This window comes from Hemicordylus capensis, chromosome 1, assembly GCF_027244095.1.
Source record: "Hemicordylus capensis ecotype Gifberg chromosome 1, rHemCap1.1.pri, whole genome shotgun sequence".
In the NCBI taxonomy this organism is placed as follows: domain Eukaryota; kingdom Metazoa; phylum Chordata; class Lepidosauria; order Squamata; family Cordylidae; genus Hemicordylus; species Hemicordylus capensis.
Window position 1 is genome coordinate 341,622,512 of NC_069657.1, and position 19,145 is coordinate 341,641,656.

The 19,145-nt window shown below is 47.1% G+C and overlaps 1 protein-coding gene across 1 annotated transcript in view; it reads left to right on the plus strand.

Annotated features, from left to right (window-relative positions):
• The first annotated feature begins 298 nt into the window (after positions 1–298).
• Positions 299–19,145, plus strand: part of CLVS2 (clavesin 2) — a 66,673-nt gene continuing 47,826 nt past the window's right edge. The window contains exons 1-2 of the mRNA XM_053284123.1: positions 299–2,493; positions 16,969–17,143. Coding sequence (XP_053140098.1) covers positions 2,105–2,493; positions 16,969–17,143 — 564 coding nt within the window. The 5' untranslated portion in view covers positions 299–2,104. The remainder of the gene's footprint in view (positions 2,494–16,968; positions 17,144–19,145) is intronic.

A 19,145-nucleotide genomic window follows, 5' to 3' on the forward strand; every position in this document is an offset into this window, starting at 1 on the left:
GAGCCAGCAACCATCAGATCGGCGCAAATCACTCCAAGTAGTCTATGACATTTGACTGTGCATTAAATGGTTAGTGCCGAATAGACAGGGCAGTTTTCAAACTACGTGGACACCGTCCAGGGGCAATTCTGTACGGCCTGGGGGCCAAGAGCGACGCTAAGCAACTCCTTCCGCGGCAGCTTGGACTCTTTGCACACAAAGGAGGAGCGGAGGCATGAAGGCGCGGGCGGGCTGGAAGTTGTGGAGGGCTTGTGTCGACTGGACAAGCAGGTGCAGCAAAGGGGTGGCTGGCTGGGTCTATTATTGGCCAACCGCTCCTGATGCCCTCCCGCGCCTTCCCTCCGGCTTTCTCCTCCCCTCAAACAAACCCGAAGAATACAGAGAGAGGCAAGCATTCAGCACCGTGGATGATAACAATGCGCGTGGGGGGAGAAGGCGGGCGGGGGATTTGATCTGGAGTAACTCGCAGCAGCAGCAGCAGCGCCGTGGCTGCCGCCCAGGGAAGCTTGATTGACGTAAACCTGCTAGAAGCGGCGCATCGAACACAAGGCAGAGCAACAGCAGCAGAAGTCGCCGTCTGCTCGCACCAGAAGAACACAAAGGCAGCCGCGGCACGGCGGCTCAGCTGCTCCCAGCAGCCGCCGAGCTCCATCTTCCCGGGCGCTGCTCTCTCTCGCTCTCCGGAGAGCTCAGCGAGGGCCACCGCCCGCCTTCCACGCCCTGTCTGCGGCCAGACGGCACCGGCATCTGGGGAAGGGCGAGGGGCGGAGGGGGGCTAGGGAAGCGCGCCGAGCCACATGGACCTGCCCTTGGCTGGTCTGCTGCTTTCTGACCGCCTCTGCCTTTCTGCTTCCCATCAAAAGGAGTTGCTGTAGCTGATGGATGCCGGAAGGTGCCGCATTGCCTTGTGTGTGTTTGCCTGCTTCGCTGGTAGGAATTACTTGGCTGTTCCTTTCTCTCTCTGAATGCCTCCCTTCTGGCGGATGATCGCGGGGGTTTTGGTTGGTTTGTGTAGGGTTTTTTTGCACATCGATTGAATCCATTCTGCCCTAAGAGTGGGAGAGCGAGCCAGGAGGATTGCTCCCCTGGGAAGACCCGAGAGCCAACCGAGAGGACAGACGACAGTCTTGCTGCTGCTGGTACCAGATGAGATCACTGTGCATGTAGGAGGGGGATAGGGAGGGAGGGGGAAGCATCCATCCCAATCTCGATGGGCTAAAAAGGGGGAGCTGCAAGCAAGAACCTTCTTAGGAGGGGAAAAAACCTGACAGCATACTAGCTGCATGCCTCTTGAACCCTGGCGCACATTTACTTTTCTGTACACCAGTGTCCTGTTGGATTTAAAAAAAAAAAAAATCCCCGAGGAAAGCTGTGAGCTGCCACCTGATTTACTCTTTTCATCCTATTGCAGCGGCAGTAAGGGTGAGATCACTGGTTTACATGTGAGAGTGGGGTGGGGATATTAAAAAAAAATCCCTACAGTATCAATATCATCCCTAATCCATTGGAAAGTCAGAGTACGTTTGGCCTTGCTCTCTGCCATCATGCCGCTTAACAGTACCTGCTGATCAGGGCGTTTTATTACCGAGCTGAAATGCCTACTTAACCCAAAGGGCAACATTGTGTGGGAGGGTGTGAACCACATTGCTAGAGGGGCCTATAAGATTACTAACTCTGTCTACTTGGGGGCCTCCAATGCCATTATACCTGTCAATCAGCAGGCGACTGCAGCAGAGGTATAGTAGTTGGGTGCAATTATATGCTAGTTATAGTTTTACTGCAGCTTCAAGCTGTTAAGGGATACAGGAAGGGAGGAATCTGTAGTGGGAAAGAAAAGCAATTGCTTAGTGGGGTCACTGTGAACGAGCCAAAGTGAGACAGAAGGGCCAAACAGGTTACTGGAATTGAGGGTTTACAAATCGAACAGCATCAGGTATTTGTATTGGAAAGATTCATACCACAAAGCAAAGGAGCGGATTCTGGAAAGGGAAGGATCTCTTTCAAAAAAGGAACAGTACACCACAGTCTGTGGCACTTTTTTGGGATTGTGTCCCTTCTTACTTGAGATAAGACTGGAGGGAGCAGCATTGGACGGAGTGGCACAATGACTCATTTGCAGGCAGGTCTGTCCCCAGAGACCCTGGAGAAAGCCCGGCTGGAACTGAACGAGAACCCAGATACACTGCATCAGGACATCCAAGAAGTACGGGATATGGTGATCACCCGACCAGACATTGGCTTCCTCCGCACAGATGATGCCTTCATTCTCCGCTTTCTTCGGGCCAGAAAGTTCCAGCACTTTGAAGCATTTCGCTTGTTGGCCCAGTACTTTGAGTATCGACAGCAGAACCTTGATATGTTCAAGAGCTTCAAAGCCACTGACCCAGGCATCAAGCAGGCACTCAAGGATGGCTTCCCAGGAGGGCTGGCCAACCTTGACCATTATGGCAGGAAGATTCTGGTCCTGTTTGCTGCCAACTGGGACCAAAGCAGGTAAAGGTGGAGTATAAGTTGTGACACCTTGTGGGAGGCTTGGGTAGCTTGAGACTCATTACCCACAGCATTGCAATCTGAATATTTTACACAATAGTGTTGGGTTGAAATCCCTTTTGGTCCTGATGCAGTAATTATGATGTTAATATTCCATTCCCTATGCAGCAGGATGTCTAGCATAAAGTTCCTTGTTTGCTCTTGACTTGCATATCTGCCAAACTGTATTTTAGTGATCCATTCTAATACCTCTAGTAATCTGAAATAAGAGTTAGTTGTATAGAAGAAACTGTCTCCTTTCTAAAACGTTTCAACCCAAGTTTTCAAAGAAAAGAGAAAAAGAGGCACAAAAAAGAGCTGTAAGTTGCTTAAGATCATAGTTCATGATCATACAGATCATTAAGCTAATTTCTCTGCTTAATACACAAGTTAAAGAAAGTACCTTCTTCAAGTCTCTACTCTCTAGAAGAGAGAACTGAATATGCCATTCTATTCTTACTTCCCAGAGATGTATGGAAGATTCAGTCCACAAAATGTTCATTTTTTTCAAATGTTATTTTTGCACTGTGGTTGCTGGTTCCCCTTGATCATCTTCCATGTTGTGTCATCAGAACCTGAATGTTCCAAATCACAAAAATTGCCTGAATAGCATGGGTTCTACCTTCATGGAGGTTCATTTAGGCTGATGTGGGGGTCTCATATGATGCAGAGCTTCAGATATTAAAAATGCAATGTGGTAGTCATGTCAGTCATAGCACAAAATAAAACATGCTACAGAAATAATATTTGGATTCAATGTTTCAGTTCTGTCACTTTGGCCCAATGGAAAAAGATGGAACTAAGTTGAGATAAGTGATATATACAGGCTGGTTAAGCATGCTGGGTCCAGAAGTCAGCAACTTATTTATTTATTTGTTTATTTAATTTGATTTAGATACCGCCCTTCCAAAAAATGACTTACATTCTGTGCAACCAACCACACACCAAAGAGGGGTACAGGCTTGCTGACTCCTCACCAATCTTCAGCATGTGGATGCTCCTAGCAATGGTGGGGAGGCTCTGTACATCCTAAGCACTGCATCTGAGCAGCTGCGACTCCCATAGGGAATGATGGGAGTAGGTTGCAACTTCTCTGATGCAGTGCTTAGGATGCTTGGAGCCTTCCCTGCTGTCATTAGGAGTATCCACACTAGGAGTGCTATGAGGCCAGGAAGCCTGCATCCCTCTTGGGTGCACGGCTGACTGCCTGGAATGTAAGCCAATGTTCTATGCACTTGGCTCAGCAATTTGACAAGTTCCTTGGGTCATTATCTCAGAGGCTGAAACTTCCTGCCAGTGTATTTATTTATTTTAAAATTTATCAGATGCCTTTCCAGAGTAAAGCCCAACATACAACAATACAAGAAAAACACAGTTAAATCGTAAACAAGAGCAAAGGCAGAGCAGACATAAAAATATCTCGTAGCAGGAAATAAGAATGTTCAACCCAACAGAATTGTTTTTGTCTCCTAAGATCCAGCAGAGAGGAGTTCACTCTCTAGCATGCAAATGCATGGCTGAAGCTGGTCGCCTGCCTGGTGGGTGTGTTGGGATGTGCAGGGGACCAGCCTGGGTGGATGCCACTGGAATATGTAATATACTGGAGTAGGATTTAGGGGTGTGCAAAATGGTTGGAGCTTGAACTGGATTCAAGTTGAACCGGCCTGGTACAAGTGGTTCAAGCTCAAACTACACCAGCCCTCCAAAAGGGGTGGGGGATGGTCTGAGATCAAGCCAAACTGGGCTCGGTTCGACCACTTCAGATTATTGTAAATGCTTGACAAGCATTGGCTGAGGAGCGGGGTTTGAAAAAGGGCAGGTGGGGCGGGTAGGAGGTTACCTTACGAGCTGCTGTGGTGTGTGGCTCTTCTGTGGTGGCAGGACAGCAGTGGCTCATCTGCCTAGCTTGGCGGGGGCGTGGTTCAGGCCTCTGCGCATGCACAGTGGTCACTCACTAGCCTCCGCAGTTGTGTGGACTGGAGGTCCGAACTGGGCCCCAGCCCGGGCTAATGCAGGGGAGTGCTGGCAGGGCCTAGGGGAGCTGCTAACAGCTCACCACCACGGAAGAGCTATGCCAATGTGGTGGCATGTAAGATAGGTTCCCGCCCACTTGCGCCTGTCCTTTTTCAACCACCCCCCAATGCTTGTCAAGGGGAATCCTTACTAGGGGTGTGCACAAAACCAGGTTGCATGTTCGGTTTTGCCATCCCCCGAACCTCCCGCTCGGTTCGGTGTCTGGGATTGGTTTCATGACTAAAAAAATTTGTTTTACTTACCCCCTCCTGGGGGGCTTCTCTGAGGCCGCGGGCGGGGGTCTCCAGAGGTTCTCCCTCCCCCCGCCAGCCTCCATTATGTGTCAAATCAGCCGGATCAGGTCACGAAGAGGCCCATTGGGCATGCACGGTGGCCTCCAAAATGGCCGCTGCTACAGGTGTGAGGCCCGGAACCTGCTGAAGACTGCCCAAACGGGGCAATTTGACACATAATGGAGGACAGCGGGGGGAGGGAAACCTCCGTAGACCCCCTGTAGCCTTGGAGAAGCTCCTTGGAGAGGGTGAGTAAAAAAACTTTTAAAAATAACAGCCGTGAACCTCCTGAATGGCCAGGGGGAAGGGTTGGTTTGATATTGGACCATCACACTGAACAGGTTCTATGTCGAACGTGTTCAACATTGAACCTTTTTGCACATGCCCAATCCTTACCAGTTTCTCCTTCACAAGCACTCCATCTATTTATTGCATGAGGCTGTTAATAGGCTACCTTACACGCCTGCCTTCAATGCGTACAAGGGGCCCTTCTTTTAACTGACTGCAAAAAAGGCCTTGTTGGGCCTGGTCCTCTACAAGGCGTCTGAGCCTCTGAATAACCAACAACAGCTACTCACTTGTGAATTTTTCCAGTGCAGGAAACAGCAGTACTACCACCCCAGGTGGATCCCATCCTTGTCACCACTGATAAGTCCGTGGGTCATACACAAATTAGACAAAATCCTCAGCAACCAGTTCTTTATTAACAGAGAACTCCAACAGGTAGCCAGCAGCCTCCTAAAGTTGGAACCCTTAGTGGTTCCGTGCACACCCCTAGTAAGATTCCCCATGGTGCCTGGAAATTTAGGTGTGTGCCTGAGCCAGCTAAGGATTAGAAGGAGTGAGACAACAAAGAGGGCATGTTGCTCCCTCTTCCTCCTACTCTTGGTCCATTGCATGCCTGAGGCAGACAAATGCGTCCAGGAGGAGGAGGGAGCAAGCAAGCAGGACAGGCCAAGCAAGGCAAAGAGTCCACCAGACCACCACCCATGGAATAGAGGGCATTGCTGGGGGTGAGTGGTGTGTTTGAACCTTCCCCCCAAGGTGCAGAGGGCTGTTGGGGCCTTAATTTGGGGGTTCACTCCTAGAGCCAAAGAAAATGGGTTGAGGCCTTGGGTGTACTCTAGGGAGACCCCTCTAATTCTCTTCAAATTTGGCAAGCATATACACCCTCAAGTTGCAGAATATGTGTTTGTCCCCCTAAAGCCAGGTCCCAATACTGCTGCTTTAGCCCTGTGCTCACTGCCGGAATTAAAGCCCCTTTTATGCCTGTAGAAGGAGACGAAGCTGACGTGTGCTCCATCAGTGAACCTTTTTACATTCGTTCATGATTAAGACAATAGTGACTTCCAAACATTCCTTATGCACATGTAACTGTTAGTAGGTTCAAAGTGTATACTGAGAAGCGACAGTTGATTCTAAAATGAAAAAGAGCCATGGTATAGACATTTTTCTGCTAGCTCTATCACATTGTCATTTACATAACTCCACTTAGTATAAGCCAGTTAAGGAAATTAGAAACAGGGTGTGTGGAAGAAAATAAAAACTTACTGCAAAACTGCATACTATCTCATAACTTGGTTGGGGGGAAATGTAGCTGTCTGATTGTTAAGATATAGCAACTGTCAATTTTTGTTGTATGACAGGTTAAAATTCAACAGGTGATGCTTTTCATTGCTGAATATCTATGTGAGAGGAGTGACATGAGTCTTTTCAGGAAGAAAAGTGGCAAGTCTATGTGGAAAGATCAAAATAGTTATCTATGAATATTAAGGGGTCAGAAGGCTCAACTTGCAGGATCCTAATGGGGAGAGACCATAATTCAGTGATAGAGCACATACTTTGCCTGCAGAAAGTACTAGGTTCAATCTCTGATCACTTCACAAAAGGCTTTCAGGTAAAATTACTAGGTAAGATTCTGCCTGAGGCCTTGAAGAGCTGCTGTTAGTTGGATCTGAAAGTTTTGATGAACAAATGGTCTGACTATATGGCAGGTATGGTATAGTGGTTAGAGTGCTGGACTAGGACCGGGGAGACCTGAGTTCAAATCCCCATTCAGCCATGAAACTAGCTGGGTGACTCTGGGCCAGTCACTTCTCTCTCAGCCTAACCTACTTCACAGGGTTGTTGTGAAAGAGAAACTCAAGTATGTAGTACACCGCTCTGGGCTCCTTGGAGGAAGAGCGGGATATAAATGTAAAAACAAACAAATAAAAAATAATAATACATACAGCATCATTATGAAATGTCACCACACAAGAAAGGAGGAGGCACTAATTCTCCTACCAGGGTGCTGTTGAATTGCCTCATGTGTGGGGAAACTCTGGGGAGAAGGGGAATCATGCTAGTCTGTAATAGCAAGAACAATCCACCTATAAATTGTTGTGGAACTTGCTTTATGGCATGAGTTTTCATTGACAGTCCAATGCATGAAGCAAACAGAGAAGGTAGAAGGTATATATATATACACATGCATTGAAGTATATAAAAAAGGAAAGGTGGTGCCATCGAGTCGGTGAAGTATACGAGAAGAAAATCTTGTTACTCTGATCCACAGATTTCTAATCTTTATTCAAGACCTTCTGTGCATCAGTATCCACAAATATAATGCAGATTAAGTATGCTATAAGGAGAGAGCAGAGTGAACAATATGGAACATGTCAAAATGCCTACAGAACAGTTAGCTTCTGATAATACAAGGATGCCACACACATTTATATAGGGAAAGCTGCTAGTCAATTTATTCCAAATAGGGTGGGGTGTTCTACCTAGACCTAAAAATTAAAGAAGCCTCCAAAATCTAGAAAGACTAGAAAACTGATGTTTAAACTTTAAAGATGAGATGCTCCGCATTATGGACACCATGCTTCATACCAAACCTGTGCTTTTCCTGCATGTGTACAGAATCATGAAATATGCACAGTCCTAGTAATACAATGAAGATGAAGCAAAATCTCTCCATCAGAAAATTCAGCTCAGGGAGAAGTTCTCCACTTACACTGGTATAGCCCCATTCCACAGCAGTCTAAATAATTCAGCCTGTGACTTTCAATCTGTTTCAAGAATTGAAATCCAAATGGACAAATGTTGCTTATTTCATGTGTGCGCTATAACTACTTTCCAATTGGGTAATCGTCTTTGTTTTCTTAAGGCATAAAACATGTTTGAAATGGAAACAGAGGTTTTCTAACAGCATGCATAAATAGGCAGCATTAAGCGCAGTTACATTAATCATGAATCCTAGATTATCTTTAGAAATTAGTTATACATCACTAGGTACTTAAATGTGACCCATGAGAGACTGTATGAAAACCAAGTTTGACTGAAGTCAGCTGGAAATAAAATAGGGCAATTTTCTGGCATTTTAATACAGGTCAGCTGCATGTTAGTGAAAGGCAATGGTTCTCTCACTTTTTTGACCTAGGTTATTCTCTACCTTTTTGCTGAGAAAACTTGCTTTGGGGGGAAGGAGTGTGGTGGTGATGAAGGAAGACAATACCTTTATTAAAAAGGTATTGTTTAATGTTATTTATGACTGCCTCCCAACAATTGCCTTTGTGGACATTCCATTGAAAAGCCCTTGTGTAAGCCCAAATAATATTGCAGGAGACAAAGTATACTGCTTGCTTTGAACCACTTAAAAAGTCAATGAAAAATGACAGAAGAAAGCACCCAGTATACCTAAAGAAGGAAGGCCTTCTCACTGTTAAAATGGCATCTGTTAGGATGATGGGATCATGACCAGCCTCCTTGTAGCACCCCTTTTTGATCATTACTTTACTAAATGCTAAGTATAACATTCATCTGGTGACTCTGTAGATGCATATGTTAATGCACTTAATCTGTGGTTTTGCTGGGGGAGAAAATAGATGGCCAATAGTTAGAGTGTTCATTGTTAATGAAATTGTTAGGTAGAAGTAATCAAGTTGCAGAATGATAAAAATAATGTATGGGGAAAATATGGCGAGAACAGCCTGAAAATGAGTGAGACAGAGAAGAAATGAGAACAGCCCTGCTGGATCTGGCCCAAGGCCCATCTAATCCAGCATCCTGTTTCACACAGAGGCCCACCAGAAGCCGCTGGAAGCCTTCAGGCAGAAATTGAGGGCATGCCCTCCATCCTGCTGTTGCTCACCTTCAACTCGTACTCAGAGGCATCCTGCCTCTGAGGCTAGAGGTAGCTTATAGCTCTCAGACTATGTTGCCGCTGCCCCATTGTAGCAGAGTAAGTTGCTAGCCCCCAACTTGTATTGCAGTAAGAACATACAGACACATGAGTAAAAGCCAAACGTTGATTGTATTGAAGTACAGGACACTCACATGATATGTAGTCTCAGCAGGTCCAGATACACATAGTTACAGCAGGCACATAGATAACAGCAGCTGGGTGGACCACAGTGGAGCAGAGTGGACCACTGTGGACAAGTGACTCATGCTTGAGCTCTATTGTTATACTAGCTCTAGCCAATCACATCTGGTCAGCACTCATGACCTTTTTTCATTCCTAATTGGCTACACCTGTTGCCAGTTTCTCTACTTGCTGCAAACAGTGACTTGCACTTTGTTTTAGTCTCCTTACAGCACCTTGCAGGAAATATATCCTGACAGACTAGTAGCCGTTGGTAGACCTCTCCTCCATGAAATTATCCAAACCGCTCTTAAAGCCATCCAGGTTGTTGGCTGTCACCACATCTTATGGCAGATAATTCCAGAGGTTGATTATTTATTATTTATTTATTTAACATATTTTTATACCACCCAAAACTTATGTCTCAGGGCAGTTTACAACAAAATGAAAACAGAAAAAGTAAAACATTAGTTAAAACAAAAAACAAAAAGTTTAAAATATTACAAATTAAAATTTTAAAATAATATTTTGAAACAGCATTTAAACCATTAAAACAATATTAATTAAAAGCCTGGGTGAACAGATGCATCCTTAAAGACTTTTTAAAAGCTGTCAGAGAAGGGGAGGCTCTTATTTTAGTAGGGACAGCATTCCAAAGCCTCGGGGCAGCAGCGGAGAAGGCCCGTCCCTGAGTGGCCACCCGACGAGCTGGTGGCAACTGCAGACGGACCTCTCCTGATGAACGTAATGGGCGGTGGGGTTCATGATGAAGAAGACATTCTCTTAAATACCCAGGGCCCAAGCCATTTAGAGCCTTATAGGATACTAGTGTTTTTAAGCCCGTTGGATAACGGGCGCTAGTGGAGCTGTGCACTCCGGACCTCCGCCACCATTCCCCCTCCAGCCACCCACCGCTGCCCGCGGCTCTGGCCGGGCCCGCCACCCACCGCCGCCTGCGGCTCTGGCCGGGCCCACTGCTGCCCGGGCCCACCGCCGCATCCAGTTTTCCCCGCCGCCTCATCCAGCGGCCATGTTGGGCGGCCAGAGGCGGCCGCCCCAAAGAAGCTGGGTAAGCGGCAGCGCGGCCAGGCCTCGGCCATGGCTCCGCCGTGCCTCGGCCAGTGTCCCCCACCGCTGCTTACCCGGCTTCTTCGGGGTGGCCGCTTCTGGCCGCCCAAGATGGCCGCCAGGTGCTGGCGGTCGTGTCCCCCTGGCTCTGTTCTGGGCATGCACTTCGTGCATGCCCAGAACAGGCAGGCACGAACGCACGCTTGGTGTCTGTCCACGGACGGACAACAAGCGTTTTATTAGAGAGGATAACCAACACCTTGTATTCTGCCCAGGAACATATCGGCAGCCAGTGTAGCTCCTTCAATATGGGAGTAATATGGTCTCTCCAAGATGACCCAGAGACCAACCTGGCTGCCGCATTCTGGACCAACTGTAGTTTCCGGACTACATAGAAGGGCAGCCCCACATAGAGCACATTGCAGTAATCCAGTCTGGAGGTTACCAGCAGATGTACCACTGTTTTGAGGTCATCTATCTCAAGAAATGGACGCAGCTGGCGTATCAGCCGAAGCTGACAGAAGGCACCTCTGGCCACTGCCTCAACCTGAGACACCAGGGAGAGGCTTTGATCCAGAAGCAGCCCTAGACTGTGTACCTGTTCCTTCTGTGGAAGTGTGACCCCATCCAGAACAGGCAGATCAAAATTGTCTCTCAAGTTTCAACCCCACACAATGAGTACCTCCATCTTATCTGGATTCAGTCTCAGTTATCCCTCATCCAGCCCATCACTGACTCATTTAGGGAGGTTATGCCCTCTCCTGATGATGCTGACATGGAGAAATAGATTTGGGTGTCATCAGCATACTGATAGCACCCTGCACCAAATCTTCTGATTATCTCCCCCAGTGCTTTCATGTAGATGTTAAACAACATCAGAGACAATATGGAGCCCTGAGGCACACCATACAAAAGTTCAGATTTTCGATAACAGCGGTTTCCAAGGGACACCATCTGGAACCTGCCCAAGAGGTAGGAGCGGAGCCACTGCAAAGCAGTGCCTCCCACTCTCAACCCCCTCAGACGCTTCAGAAGGATACTATGGTTGATAGTATCAAAGCCGCCGAGAGGTCCAAAAGGACTAACAGAGTCACACTTCCTCTGTCAATTCCCAATTGGAGATCATCCATCAGGATCATCCAACTTCATTTCCCCACATCGTTGGTGCCAATGTGCACCACAACAGCTGTCTCCTCACCAGCACTGCCTAACAGTCTATCTAGACGCTGTGTGATGTCCGCAACCTTCACACCAGACAGGCAAGTCACCGTGCGATCAACACGTGGGTCACAAACCCATATCTCTATTCCTCTAATGATTGAATCACCCACTTCAAGGAGGCCCCCAACCCCCAGAGGAGTATCCCTTGTGCAAGAGGATATGGGCTCATCATCCACGAAAGGGGTCTCTTCTAAGGGAGCATTTTCCTCTTGCTCAGACTGATGTTCTCCTTCCCCAAGACCTTCATTTTCCTTGACAGTAGAGGAGCCATCAGCCTTGCAGTGGGATGCCTCTACCACATCCCTGAAGGTCTTGTCTGCATGCCTATCTGTATCTCTGAGCTTCTCCAGATCTGCCACCTTGGTCTCTAGGGAACGGACTTGTTCCCTGATTGCCAGGAGCTCCTTGCACCGAGCACACACCCATGACTTCTGCCCATGGAGCAAATAGTCATACATTCGACACTCTTTGCAATCACTGGGAAGTGCCCCCTCCCTTGCTGGCTTTCTATCTTCATAACTGGCTTTGTTGGCTGTTTACAGTATTCAGATATAGTTTATTAGAAAGTTAGGTCTTAGCTGTATTGGTCAGTTATTTAACTGTTCAAACTTCCTTTCTCAAGAATATGAAGGAGTGAATAGTACTTACCTTCTCTTCTCATTGGGCTTCTTGTGATCAAGGGGGCTGGTTTCAGGCTCCCCCGCACACTTCCCCACTAAACTCCATGCAAAACTCCAATGCCCTGTTTGCTACCCCTGTTTGCTAAGTTCTCCGGCCTTCGTCTCTTATATAGATAGTAGGCCTAAAACTGAGATACAGGAATGTGGCTCACAGAAATGTGGGCCCTCCCACCAGGTGTGACTCACTACAGCCCTAGCTCGATTCCTCCCTCTGCCCCCCTCTAGGCAGGGAGAAACAACAACTAAATGCCACAGAGCCCCCAGTGCAAGCCCTGGCAAATCCTAGCCTTGGCAAGAAACAAACACAGACACACACACACTAGGACATCTCCCTTAAAGAGAAACTAGCCCCTTAAAATCTCCCTTCCTCCTGTTAGTTAGTTTAAAGGAAAAAGGCGTGATGTTGTTTTGTTTAGAAAAGTTTGCTTACCTCCTGAATCCACTTCTGCTCTTCTCAGAGTAGGCTTCAAACTAAGTTACTGGGGCTATGGCAGTGGCACGGGGGCAAACTCTGCTGGGTGTCTCAGCTGTTAGCCTCCCAACCTGAGGCTCCTAGGAGGCTCCCCTCCCAGGAGGCTCCCCATAATGCACTGCACACTCACACGTTGCATTATCGAAGTTCTTGGGGCCTCCTGGCCCCAGAAACACCGTGCTGCCGGCAGGATCCAGAATTGTTTGGGTGAGTGATCCACTCACTCAGCAAAGGAGAGAGGATTGTCTGCAGGGGAGGTAAGCATTTCAAGGCTTCCTCCCCTCGCCCCTTTTGAGCGCTTTCTCCGATCGTGAGAAAGGGTTTATTGTACTGTAGGATTTTACAAATGTGTAATGAAGAGATAATCCAAACTAGATGGGCAGGCATTTTAGATGTTTTCTCAAATCGCACATAGAGGTCCTGCAAGTTTCAATGACAAATGAAACAAACTTTAGATGAAAATTCCAAACCATATACTCCTAACTCAAAGTTGCTTGGAAAAAGTGGAATACTTGTGGTCCTAATTCATTCTTTTTCAACAGTCCCCATTGTGGATGCTATTGGGTTTAGAGGGGGGGGTGTCCACAAAAACATTGCATTTTGGTATACTGTTAGCCAGCATTAAATTAGAACTCACCAGTTGTAACTGTCCCTCAAAGTCAACTCTTGAAAGCAAAATTTGGGATTTTTTCTTTTTTCTTTCAAAATTCAAATTCTGACATTTTGGCTGATTTCAAATCTGTGCAAAACTTGAGGCAGATATTTCAAGTTTTTCAGGATTAGCTCAGAACAAAGCAAGAATTGAGTTTATTCAGAGTTAATAAAGTCTGTTCACAAGTCTGTGAAGCAACTTCAAGTTTACATTTGTCCCCCCTGCTATGCTGCCAACATGAATAATAATGATGAGGTAAAATGTTGGTTACTGTAGGTCTAGAGTGCAAATAGTTCCTTGCTGTGTGAAGGCTTTCATGCAGATTCTTTCATCATAATTCATTTGAAAGAACTTTGATGCTGGCACTGAAAACAAATGCTTACCATTTGTGATTTCTACAATTTCAGCTCTCACATGGGGCTAAAGGTTCAGCCTCAGCATTGTTTTTAATGTGGTCTGTAGTGGCTTTTATGTTCTTTGTGGCTTTGTGAAATGAGGCTTGCTTATCTAACATTATGTAACCCAGGAAAAAGGCACTTTGGAAAATCAAGGTGCCCCACAGAGATAGTATATTGCCTACTATTTTTAAATACCTTGAATATATCTTTCTGGATGAACAGGTTCTTCTAATGGTCTAAAGATAATGGCTGCAATCCTGAAACAATTAGGCTGCTGAGCCCATTGACTTTGATGGGCTTTAAGCTGCTTATCTGTGAGCAAGGTTGCAACCACTGTTACTTCTTTCTCCTGAAAGTTAGCAAAGGAAAACCATTTCATGGTAATTCAGTCACTGAGAGGGTCAGACTCCTAAATTTTGTTGTTGGCACCTGCAGCCAAAGAGAATTTCTCAGTGCCTCACAGTGGTAGTGACCAGCCCTAAATTTAGTGGGCAACATCCAGACTAAGTTAAGTCATAACTTAATGGGACTTAAGTCAGTAATGACTAGCTTGTCTCGTTGATTTCAATGGTGCTGAACCATGACTAGTCTGGATGTTGCTCAGTGTAGGGGTGTGCGAGCCAGCTCAGTTTGAATCTGGACCGGATTCAAACTGGCCCAGCCCAGGCTCAGCTGAACCAGGTCTGGTCCAGTTCAGCCATCAAGTCGGCTGAGCTGGCTTCTGGGCTGGCTTGGGGGATATACTTGTAAAGAGGAATCTGGCTAGGATTCCTCTTTATAAGTAAAGCAGAGTTTCTTTACTTTTAAAGTGTGGGGCAGCAAAAGGGGAATATTTGCCTTTAGTTTCCTGCTGACTGAGGCATAGGGATGGGCCCGGACCAGTCCGGAGGCCATTAAAAAAGCCTCGGGACCGGTCCGGACCGGTCCGGAGCTGGGTGGTTCGGTCTGGGGGTGGGGGGTACCTTTAAGAGTGGCGGGAGGGTTTATTTACCTCTCCTTCCGCTTTCCCGCTTGGCCCCGTAATCCTCTGTGTAATTGGGGCGGCAGGACACCTCCCTGCCGCCCCTTTCCCAACGTTACTTGCAAAAAACCCCAGCAGTCCTTTGCGCATGCTGGGTTTTTTTGCAAGTAACGTTGAGGAAGGGAAGGGGTATAGCCGCTGCCATCGCCGCCACGCTCGCCTTTCCCGGCACTTCAATTGCTCTGATCTCCGTGGATGTGAGAGGGGGAGTCGGTAGGGTAAGAGCTCTTTTTGCCTGGAGGGCGAAGATTGAGTGGTGCTTTGTCTCCAAGCGTCCCTTGTGCTCTGGTGGCAGCACTGACTGAAGGATGCACCTGGCCACTGAACTGCAAGTCTCGCGACCTGTTGGCGGGAGACTCTCCATAGTCCCAGCAGCGTCTGGCACAGATGGCTTCAAGCCGGCTGATGCTGACACTATCTGCGCTGGTCGATGGGGCAGAGGCGCCTCAAAGGCTCGTCTCCCCCATAAAAGTCTCTCCTTGCCTCTTTCCTTTTGTTACAAGGATAATCCTGTACCATCCTGTGTGCTCCATGCACCACGAAAGTAAGAGCGGGAGGGCGGAGGGGAAAGGAGAAGGAAAAGATACAATAGAAGGGGGTTTATATATATATTTTACAAGAAGGGGAAGGGGCGGCAGGGAGGTGTCCTGCTGCCCCAATTACACAGAGGATTACAGCGCCAAGCAGGAAAGCGGCGGGAGGGGTAAGTAAACCCTCCCGCCTCTCTTAAAGGTACCCCCCCACCCCAGTGCCGGACCGCAGTTGGCGGTTCCGTTCACACCCCTACTGAGGCAGCAGTGGCAGTGACATAGGAGGAGGAGGCGTGGGCTCCTCGAGCCCCCTCCCCACTGGCCTCTCACATGACAGGCCAGGCCAGCTGCAGCCCGGTTCATGCCTCTGTGCGTGTGCGCAGGCCATTGGAGTGGCTTTGGCTCATGTGGGCAACAGCCGGCCTGGCCTGTCATTTAGGAGGCCAGTGGGGAGGTTGGAGGAGCCCCCACCATACCATCTCTGCCATCCCTGCCATTGGGAAACTTAACGGTGAATGTTCCCCTTTCGCCACCCCCCCCCCTTCTTAGTCTAGGAAATCCCCCTCTACTTGTAAAGGGGAATCCTAGCCAGATTTTCCCTTACAAATATATCCCCTGAACTGGCCCAGGAGCCAGTTCTTCTAACCAAGGAGTGTTCCATTTTGAACATGGACCAGAACCCCGCTTTTGGGAGCTGGGCTGGTTCAAACTCGGACTGCCTGAACTGGGCCAGCTTGATATGAGCCGGCTTGCACATCCCTAGCTCAGTGCCTATTCTGAATAAACCCATACAACTAGTTACCAAAGGGAAATTTACCATATTTTGGAGACATTTGATGCACTTCAGCTGCTGAAGGTCTGGTCTACCTGGGCGCTTTGCTGCTGAAGGTCTGGTCTACCTGGAACAGCAGCAAAATGCCTCCATTTGGGCAAGTCGCATTCGGAACGTAAACAGCAGGGGGAGCAGTCTCGCTGCAACTTAACAACCCCCCAAAACAGCAAATTTTTCATGCCAGATATATGACGTCCTTGCTCTATATCGCAGTGATTAAATTCGCAACAAGGCATTGGAAATGTGAACGGCAACCTGCTGTCAGTGTAGGGACTGTGGTGTCATGACCCAGGAAGTGTGGAAGCACATTTCCGAGATACGTCCTGACCCCTTTGTAGGGTCTAGTCTGGAAAGCTCCCTGGAATCAGGTGGTAAGCTGCTCTGAGCTCTCTGGAGAAAAGTGGTATGTAAGTGTGCTGAATAAATATAATCTCTTGGTTAGCTGTTATTTATTGCTGCTCTGAACTTTCTGGAGGACTAGTGGGCTGTAAGTGTGCTGAATAAATATATTTGGTGGTTAACCGTTACTTGTCACTTATTTATATCATCTTGCCAAGTGTGGTGAATGCTAATGTGATAACAAATGCAGCTAGTTTCACACATTCAAGTTATATCTACTATTACTACCACTTGATTAATATCATTCATGATCTCATCCAAAATCTGTCTCTCTTGGTTTTTGTCTTCCCAGTAGTATCCGCTATGTTGCAATGTCAGCTGTAAGCATCTGTGTGTGTGTTGCAATACCTGTATCTGACCTGGCTTCTGCATACTGAAGTCCATGCTACGTTCTTTATTACATGCATAAGTGATAGCTGAACAATTGACAGCAAAATAAAACCTTTTCTTCTAGCATCTGAACATTGTTGGTTAGTTAGCTTAGCCCAATTTTCTCTTTTATATGTTGGCAGATACACACTGGTGGATATTTTGCGTGCCATACTTCTTTCATTAGAAGCCATGATTGAGGATCCAGAACTTCAAGTAAATGGATTTGTTTTGATTATAGACTGGAGCAACTTCACATTCAAGCAGGCTTCTAAGCTGACACCGAGTATGCTTCGATTAGCCATAGAAGGCCTTCAGGTAAAATTATTTTAAAGCATTGTTAATAGATTTCTTACTCCCCACCCCCCAGCAAACAGCTCCCTCTGTTTTTCAGTTGGTTGCATCTAAAAATGGAACAAGCAGAACAGTCAAATGTGAGGACTGTAGATTCAAATAATGCAGTACTTGCTATATTTAGGTAGGATATGAATTAAACACAATTTGTGACCAAATTAAAGAAGCATTATTAGAGTGTTTATGTTACAGTTTGGAAAAGCTGAATTTAAGTTATTCTCATGCTTAATGTCTTAGCTAGAGTCTGTGTTCTGAGGTGTCCTATATTGGATATGTGAGAACAGCAGCACATACCAGACATCTTTTGGCAAGTCAACTATTTATTGAATACAGCTCACTGAAAAGGCCCAGCAGAGAAAAAGGTGTGGGGCAGTGGGGGTGGGGGCGTGGGTACAATTTATCTAGTTACTGATGAATCTGGGTGTAGGACTGTTGGGTCCTAAAAAGATCTTACAAGCTCAATATAGGCTAGGGATGTGCAAACAGGTTTGGGGGTTTGAGGTTCAGGGGTTCGGTTTGGGGGGTTTGAGGTTCAGGGGTTCGGTTTGGGGGGGTTTTATGGTTCAGGGTCGAATTGAACCCCCCAGTTTGGTCCAGACCCAGACTGAACACACACACCCCTGAAGTTTGGGGGGTTCGTGGACCAAAAATTCTTTTTAAAAATACATTAAAAAATTTTTTTTAACCTTGTACTCCCCTCAGGGGAGTTCTTGGAGGCAGCAGGGGGGTCCACAGAGGTCCCCCCCCACTGGGCTTCTAAATCACCCCCTCACCCGGTTCAGGTGCTCTTTGGCCAGTTTTCGGCCTTCACCCGGCAGCCCGGTGGCCATGTTGGGGGCTGGGCACCTGCGCCTAGCCCCCAACATGGCTGTTCGGCTGCCGGGTGAAGGCCAAAAACGAGCTGAAGAGCACCCAAACTGGGCGAGGGAGTGATTTAGAAGCCTGGCGTGGGAGGGGAAACCTCCATGGACCCCCTCCCCCCCCACCGCCTCCAGGAACTCCCCCGAGGGGAGTACAAGGTAAAAATAAAAAATAAAAAAGAATTTTCAGTCCGCGAACCCCCCGGATGGAACCAAACCTGGGGGGATTCGAGGGGGTGCCGGACCAAACTGGCCCAGTTGGGTTCGAGGCTGGTCCAGCCTTGAACCCAACTGGGCCAGCTGGTTCCGTGCACATCCCTACCGTGTTTCCCCGAAAATAAGACAGTGTCTTATATTAATTTTAGCCCAAAAAAATGCACTAGGGCAATTAGCGGTACATCAGAAATTACTGCTAGGTCTTACTTTCGGGGTAGGTCTTACTTTCGGGAAAACAGGGTATATAGGCTGCTGCTGCTGCTGCTGCTACAACAAAAGTGAAACTTTTTCTTACAATTTCTTACATAGTTTGTCTTATCCTGAGGCCTTCTAGGTTGCCTCTTAAACAAGCCGTGCACAACAGCCTAAGTGGTATGCTAAGACTTGGAGAACTTGTTGTTTGAAACTCTGGGCTATGCAATAAGTTGAATGTCACTCCACAACTAGTTCCCTGGATTTTCAAGTATTTCTGGGAGCATAGTAATTGTTGGGCTAGGCCTATGCAAACTGAGTTTTCTAAGAGGCCATCATGCAGTACGGAATCTGCACCAGAGAAACATTATGCTGATGCCACCCATAGGGTTAAAGGCCATACTTTTAAAGCTGGGGATCTGGTCTATATTGCTAACAATACTGCAAGTGGCAAACTTCAGCCAACATACAGCAATATACACAATGTTATTCTTCAGAGCAAATCAGATTATTCCTTTTGAGTTTGTCAACACTCAAGATTAGAAATGCCAAACATCTGAGAATAGTTCTATCTCAACCAAAAGTGATAATTTAGCAGTTTCTAGTAACCCAGATTTGCAATTCCCCAGTGATGCAGGATACTGAGTGACAGTGGTACAGTTGATGAAACTGATACTCCTGATATACTACTTCAGAGA